Below are 15,156 nucleotides of genomic sequence, written 5' to 3'. Positions count from 1 at the left end.
AACAATAACAATCCAGTTATGAAACTCTATGTTCATTTTAATTTTGTTGATTCTGATTAATTATTCAAATTGACATCCACCAAGTGCATATATGTTAGTGTGTGTGTGTGAGAGAGAGAAAGAGAGAGAGAGAGAGAGAGAGAGAGAGAGAGACAGAGAGAGAGAAAGAGAGAGAGAGAGAGAGAGAGAGAGAGAGAGAGAGAGAGAGAGAGAGAGAGAGACTGTGTGGTATCAATAATGTGCCATTTGAAGTAGTTTAGGCCTTTGCTATGTAATATACAGACCACAGTGCACCGTTTCAGGCCCAGTCAATAGACCTAATGCTCCTTTTTCCTGTTGCTACTGAGGATGAAACTCACAAGATGAAAGATGAAACTTATAATGAGCGTATATCCAATGAGTACAGGGAGCTCTCCGTAACAAAACACCTTGCAATTACAGAGGGAAATGTAACTTAATGCCAGGGCTTGTGTTTCCCGGCTGCCTGACCGAGGTTCTTTTGTCATAGTTTGTGAGAGGCTGAGAACCGAAGGATCTCTCATCGGTTTCATCATCGAAACCTACCGGTGCAGTCTGTCCACCTCCAGCACAACATCCACCCCCGAAGCTGTGGGATGGGAAGTGACACGGACATCAGAACATTTGCAAACTTGAATTCCTAACAGCTAAGATAAGGATTTCTGTTTTCGACATTTGAGAGGAGGCGCACAGGGCCATAAGAAGGGCTTTATAGATGCTGTGGCTCCGCATTATAGGAAAGACACTCTATTGTGTCCACAACTAGGTGTCCCAATAGCATGTGATGTGTGTGACACAGGAATCTTTGTGCCTGGCTCAACACTCGTGAACCGTATTGATCACAGGGTGATTTTCCCTTTTCCCCCCGAGGGCTGTTGAGAAAAGGCTACTGTGGAGACTTTGAACAGGCAATAGAGGGAAAATCTAGGGGTTAATTGATTTCCAGCCAGTGCATTGTAAATAGCCGAACAGAAATAGGTCTGTCTTTGTCGGGGGAAGGGGAAGATTTAATTTAATTCCCTGGCAGTAACAAGGCTGCATTGCTTTGTGGATAGACAGATAGACAGATAGATAGATAGACAGATAGACAGATAGATAGATAGACAGATAGACAGATAAATAGATAGATAGATAGATAGATAGATAGATAGAAATTGGCTATGAGTGATGAAGTTACTGACATGCTGATAAAAGAAGCAGCCTAGCAGTCTGTCAGAAACCAACAGAAACTCACCTCATATTCACACAATAGCTGTACACACACACACCAGTGACACCACCGACAGAAACAGGTTTGGTGCTAAACTTAAACACACTGTATGTGCCATGTATTGTCTTTGTCAACAGGCTCACACCTAAGGGTGAAAGTAACTAATCACACTTACTCCAGTTACTGCAATCGTTACTGTAAGCAACAGAAACTGGATAGTCATAAATTGGGCAGTTGTGGAGCCATTCACAGTGAACAGAAGTCAGTCAGCGAAGAGAAGAGTAATCTGGCTTTACTTTGTTTGTGTACTTTTTTTGTAATTTCCAAATTTTCCAATTAAAAGAGCCTAGTTTGAACAATTTTTGGAGTTGCATGATAAGATCACATCTAACATCGTTCTCTAAAGCGTAACTCTGTAACTTTCACTCTGAAAAATGAGCTACTTTTGACTTTTACTTAAGTAGATGTTTACACCAGTACTTTTACTTCTACTTATGTAAAATATCACCAAAGTAACAATACTTCTACTTGAGTAGGCCATTCTAGTACTCTTTCCACCACTGCTCACACCACCATACAACAAAGAGTACTGTATCAACAATGCTGCTGATAAACTACACTCTGTCACTGACCCAACCTCATTGGGAAGAAGGTATTTACTAATCAGATTTCTCTTCTTTTTTGACAATCAGGTGGAAAGACAAGAGATAGAAAGAGAGGTGAAAACAACATTGTGACAGGAGACGTCCACCCACAGCTTCCTTTTAGATGTGAAATGTCTCTTGGAGATTTATGGCCAATAGTGCTGCTTGGGCACTTCTCGCTTACAGGTGCATAGCGAGGGTTTATCAACAGTTTCCCTATGCGACCTGCATTCCTGGACACTGACTGTTGCACCCACAGACAGATCGAAAAGACAACAGAACGAGGCCAAATATGTCACCAAGCTGGTCTGAGGAGTGCGACATATAGCGCACACGTGAGGTTCATTAAGGTCCTCCTCTTTTGAGACAGTATACCCCTGAGAAAAAAGCATACCATCTCTCTGCCTGTCTCACTATCTTATATTCCTCCCCACCTATCTTCAACAAGATACTGCAAATTGTAGAGAAAGGGTATTAGTTCAATTACATGGCGTTAACTGTTTGTGGTGATATATCATTATTTCAGATTGAGGATAATAGTGTAGCTGCTTCAGCACAACACAGACCAGGCTTTGTCAGAGCACAAAGCATTTATTATCCCCATCGTGGCAGAGAGGGGAAACAGTACTCACGCAGACCTCTTCCTGCTTATCTCAGACCAGAGGAAGGCGCTTCATAATCGCCAGGCGTCTAGACACAAGTCTACCTCTATCTCTCTCTCTCTCTCTGTCTCGATCTATCTCTGTTTTTCCAATTCAATTTCAATTAATCTGTTTTATTGGCATGAATGCTAGACAGTGCAGCATTGTACAGTTGAATAAAAATAATTAAAATAAGTACCTCTCTCTCTCTCTCTCTCTCTCTCTCTCAATTCATTTTAGTTCAAGTTGGCTTTATAGGTATGATCAGAGAAAGTTAGGTGTTGTCACAGCATTCAGTGTGAACTCATAGAGTAAATACAGTGTTTTTAGTAGCATTGTATTGATACAACCGTAAGCCAAACAATCGTATTATCATTGTAATATTTCAGTATATATGCAGAGTACAAACGTACAGTTAGTTACAAGCATGAAATTATGTAGCCTATTCAATAGTGCAAACACTCAACATAGCAGTGAACCATCAAATACTGTAGCATGCCACAGTGTAATATCTCTGCCAATTCAAACCATCTCTCTAACCATCTGGCGAGCAGATACAACTTTAGCAGCAAGCCTAGCAGATTTATCCTCCTCTAGGGTAGTTTTTGTTCATGAGAGAGGGCAGAGACAGCTGGTATCACAATTTCAAATTTATTGAAATCATTTTTTTCTTATGTTATTATTTGGACATTCAAACAAGAAACACAACTCTGTTTCTGTCTTGTTTAGATCACACTACCTCTGATCTTATAGCAATCAGGCTTCGTGATGCCTCCCTCTTTCTATTTGAAGATATAATCAGTCTGAGTTTTGAGTATTGGCATTTTACATTTAGTGAGTAGACATAGACCTTTATGATAGTCGTTTCATGTTTCCCACGTTTCAGTGCATCTCTCTCTTTCTCTATGACTGAAAACTATATGATTAAGTGTATCTGAAAATCAAACTTGTGCGTGGATAGTAACACTAGTGACAGTCTTCGACACATGCTATCTTCTCCCTATTTGCTTACACATTGCCTTGCGTTTGGGCAAGATCGTTTTGCAGCCCACTCTTTTGTCCCTAGTTGCTTCCCGTAGGAGGAGGGACGGGTTGCCTGGAGACGACGGGAACGTTTGGGGCGCATCGATGGAGAAGTATGAGAAAATCAAAGTTGTTGGAAGAGGAGCCTTTGGGTAAACCCAGAGTTACTTACTTCGTAGTTGTTTTGTGATCTGCACATTATTCATCACACAGTGTACTTACGAAATACTGTGCTGCCAAGATGAAGATAGAAAGTAAAAAGCTCGCAAAGCACTTCTTTCCAAAATTTAGCCAAAGTGATGCACCGCCCCTCAAAAGTAGGCTAGCTTAAAAAAGTGACTGCGTCGAACAAACTTTGTTTATAAAAAGCACATGATGTTGTTTTAGTTTCACTGCCAAAGCTACTAACCAGGGTCCTCATAATGAAACAGCCATTGCAGGCTTTTTGAGATATGTGTGCCGTTACTTTTCTCTTCAATACACGGTACTTTTTTAACAGACATTTTTATTGCTAATTATTGTATTATTGTACAGGTACAGGATGTACAGATAGAGTGGAGGGGTTTGATGCTGTTCACATCACTACCTCTGTTGTCACTGCACTTGATTTCCATTGTGTTTTGACTTCATTTTGTTGGTTTTGAGTAGGCTATTGTTTTGATATTGTCCAAATGACAATTTTCCGCTAAAAAGTCTATTTTATTAAAGCCAGTTTCATACAATCGATTCCATTTTAAAGATGGCAGTTATTATTGAAAAATAGTAAGATGCTAGAAAATCTGTAGAAATATCATATCAGTGGTTACATCAAGCATACAGTGGGACAGAGCTTTTTTCTTTCTTTCTTTCTTACTTGATTAGCCTATCCAATGCTATGCTGTTCATCTTTCCAGTTTTTCAAGTTTATTTTTTTCCTCAAATCATACTAAATACTTATCTACCTATACCAAAACCAGTACAAATCCTCACTAAGCTTGACATCACTAAATATAAACTACAACAAAGGGTTCTGCTATACTGCTTATGTAAGAAAAGATACTTGGTCTAGTTTTTTCTTCATGTTCTCACCCTCTGACAGGATTGTTCACCTGTGCCGGCGGCGGAGCGACGGGGCCTTTGTCATCCTGAAGGAGATCCCGGTGGAGCAGATGTCACGTGACGAGCGCCTGGCAGCTCAGAACGAGTGTCAGGTCCTCAAACTGCTCAACCACCCCAATATCATCGAATACTATGAGAACTTCCTGGAAGACAAGGCCCTCATGATAGCCATGGAGTACGCACCAGGTAAGCTTACTGTAATATCTCATTACATTGCCCCCTTTTGTTCGTTATGTAATGGTTAATGCAGTGCCAAGCTATCACTTTTCCCAGGGTTATGTGCTATAGGGCTGCATACCTTCAAGCCCGGGTAGCTCTAATGCGACACCTCATGTGTGAGTCCCTGTGGTGGTGTTTGAGGGACGGTGTGATTAGCAGTGTGCAAATTACACCAAACCATGCGACGTGTACACACATGTCAAAACAGACACAGCAAGAGTTTAGAAAAATTGTGTAACCTATCGGAGCGGTGGTGGGGGCGGGCTTGGGTTATACAATATGAAGTTAGTTTCTTTTATCTTGATTATTTTATCAAAATATTGAAAATCATTTTCTGTGTTTCCTTTATTTCATTTAAGAGACTCCCCTAAAGATCAATTTTTGCTTCTTTAGGGAGGTTCAAAGGTCATTCAGGGGTGCTCAGGCCCCCAGACCCTCCCATAATTCACACCCTGGTGATTAGGCAACTGTCTGCACCGTGAAAATGCAGCTTCTATGTTATACTGCAAGGGGATGAACCTCATCGTTTTTTCTCTTGGTTGCTTCATGCAGGTGGGACCTTGGCTGATTACATACAGAAGCGCTGTAACTCCCTGCTGGACGAGGACACCATCCTTCACTTCTTCGTACAGATCTTGCTGGCCCTTTACCACGTGCACAACAAACTCATCTTGCACAGGGACCTCAAGACGCAGAATATTCTTCTTGACAAGCACCAGATGATAGTGAAAATTGGTGACTTTGGCATCTCCAAAATCCTCGTCAGCAAGAGCAAAGCTTACACGGTGAGCTGACTTGCCTCTTCATTTCACTCAGGCCACATCCTGATATCGTGAATCTTAACAATACCCCATGAACAGTGCTAGCACAAATGAATGCCTCCTTTCTCTCTCTCCACAGGTGGTTGGGACCCCATGCTATATCTCCCCGGAGCTGTGTGAGGGAAAGCCTTACAACCAGAAGAGTGACATCTGGGCTCTGGGCTGTGTGCTCTATGAGCTCGCGAGCCTCAAGAGAGCCTTTGAGGCTGCTGTACGAAACACATTTTCTTTGCTAATACTCTCAAATGGTCATTCCCGTTTCATTGATGGTCCCTCGCTGATCTGGAAATAGTGATTCAGTTCATCCTCCTTTCATGTTAGCCTTTGAAGTGTTATCGTTTTAACTCAATGCATAATAGATTAAAGATTGCTGTGAGGATTTTTACCAAAGGGTACGCAGTCAAATGAACCATCCTAACAACCATCAGTGCTTCGTTGTAAACCCCATGGGAGCTGAATTCTTAAGATTTCTCAGAATATTGAATTCGAAGATCCCAAATTGTCCCAATAAACCATGTTAAAGTATGAAGCAAATTGCTGGGGCTGTTGATTTTAACACAGATATTCAAGTCTTTTTGCTAGCACTCGAATGTTCCTTCACTACTGATTACTAAAGACAGAGAAATGCATGTACTTAGAATTGCTAATAATTTTGCTCCCTTTCCTCTTTATCTTTCAGAATTTACCCGCCCTAGTTCTGAAGATCATGAGCGGTACGTTTGCTCCGATTTCAGACCGATACAGCCCAGAGCTCCGACAGCTCATCCTCAACATGCTCAACCTGGACCCGTCCAAACGGCCTCAACTCAATGAAATAATGGCTCTTCCCATTTGCATCAGGCCCCTGCTTAATCTCTACACAGATATAGGCAATGTCAAAATGCGCAGGTAGTGCCTCAAAGCATGGACTAGTGTCAAACGACCATGGATAATGACGTATTAAAAGATATGGACATTGATTTTGAGATTAAGATTTTCTGTATTATGTGCAATAAGTTATTTCTTTATCTACATCCCATAAAAAATCACTGACATTGACCATTTACCACTGTGTTTTTCCAGAATTGAGAAACCACTGTCCACTGTACCGTCTGGTCCTCATGGTAGACCAGGAGGGAGAGTACCTGGCAACAGATCCCGAGGTCATTATTTGATAAAAGAACCAGCTGTACCAGGTTGACTGTAATTAACCATATCACTATAAATACATTTTTTTGTCCTGTGCTGAACCAGATGGATCGATAGGTTTGGGAACAGGAAAGCTGCACACCCTCCCCCTGTCCTCTGTCTATACATGGGGCAGTGGCATCTCCATGCCTCTCCGTCTGCCCATGCTCAACACCGAGGTGCTGCAGGTTTCCCTGGGCCGCACTCAGAAGATGGGGGTCACCAAGTCAGGCCGTCTTATTACGTGGGAGGTCGGTGTGCTCCTGTACTTGTTTCTCTGCGGAAGCCGTTAAGAGTTTGATGATGTTGTCAGTGACTTACTTGCATCGCTGCTTATAATATATGCTTATAATATCTCATAATTTCCTTGAGTATTGCATTTTAAAGGAAAAGTCCATGCTAAAACACTGTTAAAAACAGTTATTAGCCATGTACCTTGCATTTCTGGGCCCATTTTGTTGTTTGGTGGTGTATTTTTCTTATGTCCTTGGAAAGCTGGTCAAACGTAGATGATGTGACATCACATCAAGATATTTCCAGTGCAGCTACAATGGAGTTTGATAGCACAACATTCAGCCATCTAAAACATCAACAGTAAACGTCAGGTTGTTGTGTCAGCCCCAATATTAAAGATTGAAAGCAGATTTGATTGAAAGCAACAATTTCAGGCCCGTTCTCCGGTGGCTGTCGAAAGTCATTCTGGGAAATGTAGGAAATCACTGACTGAAGTAGAAGTAGATGAGGCTGGTTTAGGGAAAAAGGGAAAAAAAGTATCATGATAAAATAACCCCTGAAATGCACTGAACATCACACATTGATGATATCTGTGTTAAGACTGTCCAAGGGTCAATTTTTCCTTTAACATTTGCAGTTAGTTTTATCAACACATGTTCTCCAGAGAGAGTGTTGCATTCTTACTTTGTTAGCATCATAAAGACTAATTATCTCTCTTCTCACCACCGCCTAATCATTTCCTTCATAATCCTTCCTTTCCTTCATAATCATTTACTGTCACAGGCTCCATCAGTAGGATCGGGTGAGCCCAGTCTGCCTGGTGTGGTGGAGCAGATGCAGCCTCAGTTCATTTCACGCTTCCTAGAGGGCCAGTCCGGAGTCACGATCAAGTCTGTGTCCTGTGGAGATCTCTTTACCACCTGCATGACAGGTTGGTGGGCCATCTCTCTTTGGATAGCCATCGGAGAGGCGGCATCCTTGTCCAGTCAGCCTAGCAGGGAGTTCCACTATAGGAAATCAATGTTTATTCTCTGCTTTTCTGCCCTCACACACTGCGGCGCATCGCTATCATAAAACACTGAGACAGCATGCGAATTGAACCTGCAATATGAAAGTGTGGATGCAATCACCTCTTTTACTGGAGTTTTGATCAGATACCATGAATCAGTATCCACTTGTAAAGTAATCCTCTCCTCTGTGCTTGCCTGCCTGGCACTATGGAAGTTTTCTTGAGCTCAAACTGTGGTACACCGTTAGTCAAAGTCGGGAGGCTGTCATCAGTCCAGACAACACGGGATTAAAGAACCTTTCTCTCAGCTCAGTTGCTTCTCTTTCATCACTTGTCACTGTGGTGAAGCAGATTAGTGTTCCCTAGTTAGGGATTATAAGCATTCTGTTGGTCCACATAAGGATACACCTACACTCATCAACTAATAGTCCCTCTAATCCCTTCTTTTTATTTTCAATTTGCAGACAGGGGCATTATCATGACGTTTGGAAGTGGAAGCAATGGCTGTCTGGGACATGGTAATTTCAACGATGTAACACAGGTAAATGTTTACCATTTAAAGGAAATGTTAGAATGTTGTAGAAATATTATGTATTAGAATTCCTGCTCATTTCTGTAATTTCTCCGCTATAAAAGATCTAGACCATTGTTCACTGCTTATAATGCTTTGTGATTTATCGTATGTGATTCAAAGTCATACTACCTTCTGGATCCCATTCAATTTAAAAGTCCACCAAACCTACTGCTGGCAGACAGCCTTGTTAATACAAAACAATATACATTCATGTGAATTAAATACACTTTTACCTAAATCAAACAACAAAACCAAGAAATGGGAAATGACTTACAGATATTGTAATATAGAGGTTCATTAAAGAAAATGACCCATTTTTCCTCCATTCTAATCATTTTAGATAAATATCTGTTATTTAAAATCAGGATTTTTAGCATTACAGTGATAAATATGTTGTTGTGGATGATCATGAAACAGGGGAAAAGCTTGATATCCCTCTCTATGTTTTTGCACCTAGCCCAAGATCGTGGAGGCGCTGCTCGGCTATGAGTTGGTTCAGGTGTCCTGCGGCGCCTCTCATGTACTTGCTGTGACCAATGAAAGGGAAGTATTTTCCTGGGGAAGAGGAGACAATGGTAAATGAGCTAGTTATCTTCTATCTCAATCTACCTCGGTATTCTGTTGTTGGCGTTAGTTTTTATGTCACTATGACAGCAGCGCCTGCAAGATATCCTGCCGTACGACTTGATCGTCAGGTCTCTGTCCTTTCTGTTCCTCTGTCTGGCAGGTCGCCTTGGGCTGGGCACCCAGGACTCCCACAACTCTCCTCAGCAGGTGTGTGTACCAGTGGACTTTGAGGCCCAGAGGGTGCTGTGTGGAGTTGACTGCTCCATGATTATCAGCACCCAGTGTAACATTCTGGCATGTGGAAGCAACAGGTACATATCCTAGATTTTTCCATCTAAAACTACGCTCATTAATGTTGGTGAAATTGTCGCTGGCTGACATGAGGAAATGATTACCAGTGAAACATTTAATCAGATGGCGTCGACACTGTCTGTGTTCCAAAAAGGATACATTTTGTGAAAGTGATCTTCTATTCAAATCACATTATGGTGAAACATACGTCATAGTCCTGCCCTTCCATTGACGTGGGTGGAGGCAGATTAAAGGAGATGCGGCGGCTTCACTCTGTAGGTGCCCATCCTGTGAGACGGCATTCTCTTAAAATGACACAAGCGCTTTTTCCTTCATTGTTAATTGTTCAGTCAGAAAGGCTCTGGACAGGATGTAGAGTTGTGTAGGAGTAGCACAAGTAAACACAACAGGGTTCATTGGAGCTCTGAGTGGAGGCAGCATTGCTCAGATACCTGTGGTTTAGCTACTTCCTGCTAACTCATGACATTCACCCACATGTATTGAGAAAAAGGTTGCAGCTCAGTTTTGATATTATGATAGATTTAAGAAAATCTGCGTATAGTATAAATTGTTCCTCAATATAAAGAATGGCATAGGTCAATAAAACAGAAGGAGTAAGTTAGAACAGTAATAAAAAAAATAAAAAAATAATAATAAATAGTTCCAGCCACAATGATACGATACAGCAAATGGAACAAAATAACAGACAAGGCAACAAGAATTAAAAAAAAAAGAGCCAAAGATTATAAACAAGCCTTACGATAGAATTAAGTTTAATTCTAAGGCCTGATTTAAAAGAATGGAATAAATGCTGTTATTCTCTTTCAACAAAAACAGTCTCTAGTACCTTGAGTACCTTGATTTTGTTGTTATTTGTTGTCGTCAGGTTCAACAAGCTTGGGCTAGATAAGATAACTGCTGGAGAGGAGCCAAATCCCTCACATCAGGTGGAAGAGGTCCATTCTTTCACCCCGGTCCAGTCGGCCCCGCTGAACATGGAGAAGATTGTTTACATTGACATTGGAACGGCCCATTCTGTCGCTGTTACAGGTGAGATATTCCACTTACTTAAAGGATGAACATACCACCTTTCAAAACTCCCACAGCATGCTGCATGAGTGCATCCTCGTTAAATCCCGCACTAAACACTTATTTTCTCTAAGCTTGTTTGTCTGCCATATTGCCTTTCTTTCATTAAAGGAGCATTGAACAAAGTGTCGCATTTTAACATCAGTAAATTACTACATTAATTTTGAGACATAAACAAACCATAAACAAACAAGATCATCACGAAGAAGATTGGCAGCCACTACCTTGCATTTTACATTGTGTACCACTGGGGTGGATTTCACAGAAAATCGGCTGGATTGCTTTACGGTACAAAGGGAGACTTAACACCACAAAACAGAATGAGGCCGTTGCTCGGCCTCTTTCGGAGCTAAAACTTTTATAGTTTCTTGCAGTGGCAGATTGTGCAATGAGTGAAAAACCAATGAAAAAATCACTTCCAACATGTTTATTCTCTTCAGTAAAGCTAAAGAGAAAACAAACACCTGTGGAGCAACGCCAGGGAGCGGAAAGGGGGAAAAGTAGCAAGATCATCTTTGGGACTGGAAGCAACGGGAAATGTGGTCTTAATTTTGAGAAACACTACCACTAACAATACCACTGGCATGAGATTGGGGCTACCAGTCATCTCAACCATGGTCTCATTTGTTTGCTGTAATTATAGTAATTATGCTGGAGTGGTTCCCTAACAGCTACCAGAAATTTGGAGCCACACTGGACATAGTCACAGAAAAAGAGTCTCACAATTAATTTGACAATGATATCTTGATGTTTAAAAATGCAACACGCGGCACCTTGTAAAGTGAAGCTTGTTAAATGCTCACAGATTTTCTTGGTTTGTGTCACCCATGTTGTGCTTGTCCAGAGAGGGGTCAGTGTTTCACCTTTGGCAGCAACCAGCACGGGCAGATGGGCTGCAGCTCCCGTCGGAGCAGCCGTGTGCCGTACCTGGTGCCCGGCCTGCAGAGCATCACCATGGCTGCCTGTGGAGATGCCTTCTCCTTAGCTATTGGATCTGGTGAGTAGTAGGGGGCAATTAGATCATTTTTTTAGATAATCTTTTAACCTCATGGGTAAACACATAGGTAATAGATTGATGTGTGTGTGTGTGTGTTTGTGTGTGTGTGTATGTGTGTGTTTCTGTCATATAGCTGAGAGTAAAACAGTAAAATGTCAGATTGTGTCAATGATTGCCTCCCATGGGGAGAAAGCAGGCAGTGCCAGCCGTGCCTGCAGGTGTTCTTTGTTAAGGGAAGGCTTTGTTCGGCTTTGGCCACCTAGAGATAGAGCTATTATCCTGGAGAGAGAGCTGCCAGTTAAAGATTTGTGTGGATTAATGAATCCTGGGGGTGCGATGTGAATTTGAAGAAGCGGTGACCAGCGCCTTCCTCTCTCTTTCCACAGAAGGGGAGGTGTATACCTGGGGAAAGGGGGCCCGTGGCCGCCTCGGAAGAAAAGAGGAGGATTCTGGGATACCGAAGGCAGTGCAGCTCGATGAGAGTCACCCGTTCACAGTGACATCAGTGGCTTGTTGTCATGGCAACACTCTGCTGGCGGTGAAACGTAATATTTCACTTATTACCTTTTGTTAACAAACACTGTGAAATGTTAGGATGTGGTGAAATCTAACGGCATTCACTAATCCCCAGATGAAAGAAAGGCTAAACTTGAGACAAGCTCGCCTCCATGTCGTCGACAGAGATGCACGTTTTTCCTTGTAGAATTGGGGACCTGAAAGGGCTCATTTGTAAGTTTGAAAGCTAACCCCCCACAATGAAGATATTACTAAAGCCTTGTTTCACACAGTCTATTGAAAAGCGGCCATGCCCCATCTTTACCTCTTTGTACTCCCATAGCCTGAGGGTTTCTAGTCACAGCACCTATTTAACTTGGGTTGAGGCAATCTGCTGTTCCTTACTCTTTACAAGCAATAACACTAAAAAACTGTGGCTCCCATCTGGTTTCCCTCTTTGGATATTCGTATTTTGGGGGCGCACTCACACTGACATTAACAAACCAGTTCCTCTCAGTCATCCTCTGTTTACTTGGTGAGAGCGTTTCTATCCGAGTGCCCAAGTAACCCAATTTTGATATCATCTTACTCTGTGCATTGCTGATATTGATTTCAGTCTGTTTGTATTCTGCGCACAGATCCGAATGCCGTGGGCATAGATCCCTAACTGAGAATAACAGAAGACATTTAGGCAGCAATAATTTTTACCTCTCCCTCCCAACAGCCGCAGTGCAAAAGCCAGAGATTCTGGATGGAACAAAAAAACAATGAAAGTGGGATTAAATCGTCCCGCTACACTCCAAATTGAAAATAGATGCAGATTTAGAAAAGATTAAATTGCATCACAATCTAATAAGTAACAGAGATGTAGGTAATCCTTGGTAGAGACTACAGGGCTGCTGTTCCAATGTTCCCATGACCCACACCATGTGACAGGGGCCTGAAAACCAACATGACTGCCACTGTGGCCGCACTCATAGAGGTCATTAGCATACATCATAAATGCCTCCATTACAGGTTTAGGTTAATATCAATACTAGGGATTTTCGGACCTACAGTATAATGCAGACAAAAAACTGACAAGCACAATATACCTTATTGAAATAGTCCAGATGATAGCTGATTGTATTGTCTTTATGTATATGTGTAGGATTACAGGATCAAGATATACTGTATAGCTACACTTAAACCCACAAAACACTTTGGCTTTGACTTATAGAAGTGATTATATACTGTAACAGGAGCGGACAGGGAGTCGTTGTATGGTTGTACAATAATAAAACATGTGAAGGCAAGAGATGCAGTTCTCTGCTGACCATAACCAAGGGTTTTTACTGTGGGGTAAGAAAAAACTCACAATAGAAATCTAGCAAAAAAGAAATGAAAAAGCTTGGTTCCCTTTGGAGCTTCCACCTTTTTGCTTGTTTCGTGCGTCTCTCTATGCTGGGCTGCTATCCAGCTTACTGGTCAACCAACAAAATCATAGTTAGGTGTTGGGTGTTTCTCCTGCCACAGCCTTTTGTCTCTGGTGAGCGTCAGGTGTCTCCTCTCAGCCCCTTACAACACAAATGATGTTTTTCTGTTTTCATTTGTGTAGGTTTATGAAGGCCGATACAAGTATTTTAGGTGGAAGCTGCCAATAGCCAATATTTTGTCTTGATATTCAAAATCTTTAAATTTGACCATTTTCATGCCAAAAATGTACAAGTATTCAGGGTTTCATCCAGACTTGTCTTCTTGGCAGGGTTCATACATTAGGCCTAAAAAATATATAATTGAACACTTAAATGAATAGATAAAATGTGCAAAGACAATAACATTTCTTTGCAGGTTTTTCAGACTGTTTTTCATGTAGGTGTAGTCAGGGAGGAACCTCCGTCATATGGGTAATGGACGACATGATTGGCCGATATCTGCTTTTTAAGATCAATATAGGCCAGATTTTTTTGGCAAACTGATTTATCCCTCAACCATAATTTGTACAGCTAGAGAAGAAGTGCTGATGCTTTGCTCTCCTTTCCCCCCCTTCTTTTTCAGCTTTGCTCGAGGAACCCGTCCCGAGATGATTTCCTCTTGAAAAGCGATCCACACCCACTCAGCGGTTGTCGGTGGCGTAAGGTGAAGGACAGCTTCCTCTGAATAACTCCTCCCAGAGGCCCCGCCGCGCCGCAGCTGAAAGATTCCCTTTCATACTGCAGCTGCGGCCGCAGCATTTCACTTGTTCTGCCTCTCTGTGTAGTCAGTTTTCTAGGAACGTAACCTTGTTTTCTTTCATTCAAATAATAGTGCCATGATATGATGGAGAAAGTCTAAAAAGGTCAGACATTTCACTGTCATAGCCAGCGTATTTCACAAGCAGGTTAGCTAGTGGAATGTTCTAGTAATATTACTGCAACTGGATTGCAGGAAGTCATTTGGGAGCTTTCATGCGGTGAGCTTTTGTCCTCTCTCACAAACAGGGTTAGCATGATAAAACACATAATGCCAGCAGAAAGTCAAACTGGTTTGATCTCTCTTAAGCCAGTGGTGAATGGGATGATACAATGCACGCGGAAGAAAAGATTGAATGCCACTTTAGTGTTTAGTTACTCATCAGTCAAATAAACCAAACAGATTAATCTTGAGCACATTGTCAGTGGTCATGTTGTGTTTTATTGGATTAGTCCACCAATACATTTGTAACTAAACAGTAGTATTCAAGCCAGATAACGATGCATTGTTTAGTGTCAGTAAACTGAACTAAGCATGACGAGCAGTTGCTGCTGCTAAACTGACTTTGTATATCTTTGGAAGATTCAGTAATGTCATGCAACTCACTGAAATTTGTGACATGTTTTCAGTGAGATTGTATATGTATTGTATAAACTAGGTGACCTCAGGCTGTTGCGAAAAAAGAAGCTGCCAAAAAAACGATCCTGAAATCCATTTTCACTTTGTTTTGCATAATGTATTTTTTATATTTCCATCGACATTGTATCATTGCCATTATCACTGCCCATGATCTTTTCTGGATTAATGAGTCTTAAAGCTTTTACAGTTGTAAAACCACTTAGAGTGGA

At 41.6% G+C, this 15,156-nt stretch overlaps 1 protein-coding gene across 1 annotated transcript; it reads left to right on the top strand.

Annotated features, from left to right (window-relative positions):
- The first annotated feature begins 3,641 nt into the window (after positions 1-3,641).
- nek8 (NIMA-related kinase 8) lies at positions 3,642-14,247 on the top strand. The gene is made up of 15 exons (XM_071914661.2): positions 3,642-3,688; positions 4,615-4,820; positions 5,406-5,638; positions 5,754-5,885; positions 6,354-6,562; positions 6,737-6,816; positions 6,908-7,092; positions 7,859-8,006; positions 8,549-8,625; positions 9,116-9,233; positions 9,386-9,536; positions 10,403-10,566; positions 11,450-11,602; positions 11,989-12,147; positions 14,135-14,247. The coding sequence occupies exons 1-15, from the start codon at positions 3,642-3,644 to the stop codon at positions 14,161-14,163; spliced, it is 2,091 nt and encodes a 696-aa protein (XP_071770762.2). The 3' UTR covers positions 14,164-14,247.
- The last annotated feature ends 909 nt before the right edge of the window (positions 14,248-15,156 follow it).

The sequence above is a fragment of the Centroberyx gerrardi genome, chromosome 6 (assembly GCF_048128805.1).
Source record: "Centroberyx gerrardi isolate f3 chromosome 6, fCenGer3.hap1.cur.20231027, whole genome shotgun sequence".
In the NCBI taxonomy this organism is placed as follows: domain Eukaryota; kingdom Metazoa; phylum Chordata; class Actinopteri; order Beryciformes; family Berycidae; genus Centroberyx; species Centroberyx gerrardi.
The sequence above is the reverse complement of the archived record's forward strand: the minus strand, read 5'-3'. Positions and strand labels throughout refer to the sequence as shown.

Bases quoted from the DNA above. Each gene is read 5' to 3' on its own strand.
- nek8 (XM_071914661.2), top strand. From the start codon at position 3,642: ATGGAGAAGTATGAGAAAATCAAAGTTGTTGGAAGAGGAGCCTTTGG. The intron at 9,537-10,402 runs GTACATATCCTA...TGTTGTCGTCAG, and splicing joins CTGGCATGTGGAAGCAACAG to GTTCAACAAGCTTGGGCTAG. The intron at 10,567-11,449 runs GTGAGATATTCC...GTGCTTGTCCAG, and splicing joins CCATTCTGTCGCTGTTACAG to AGAGGGGTCAGTGTTTCACC.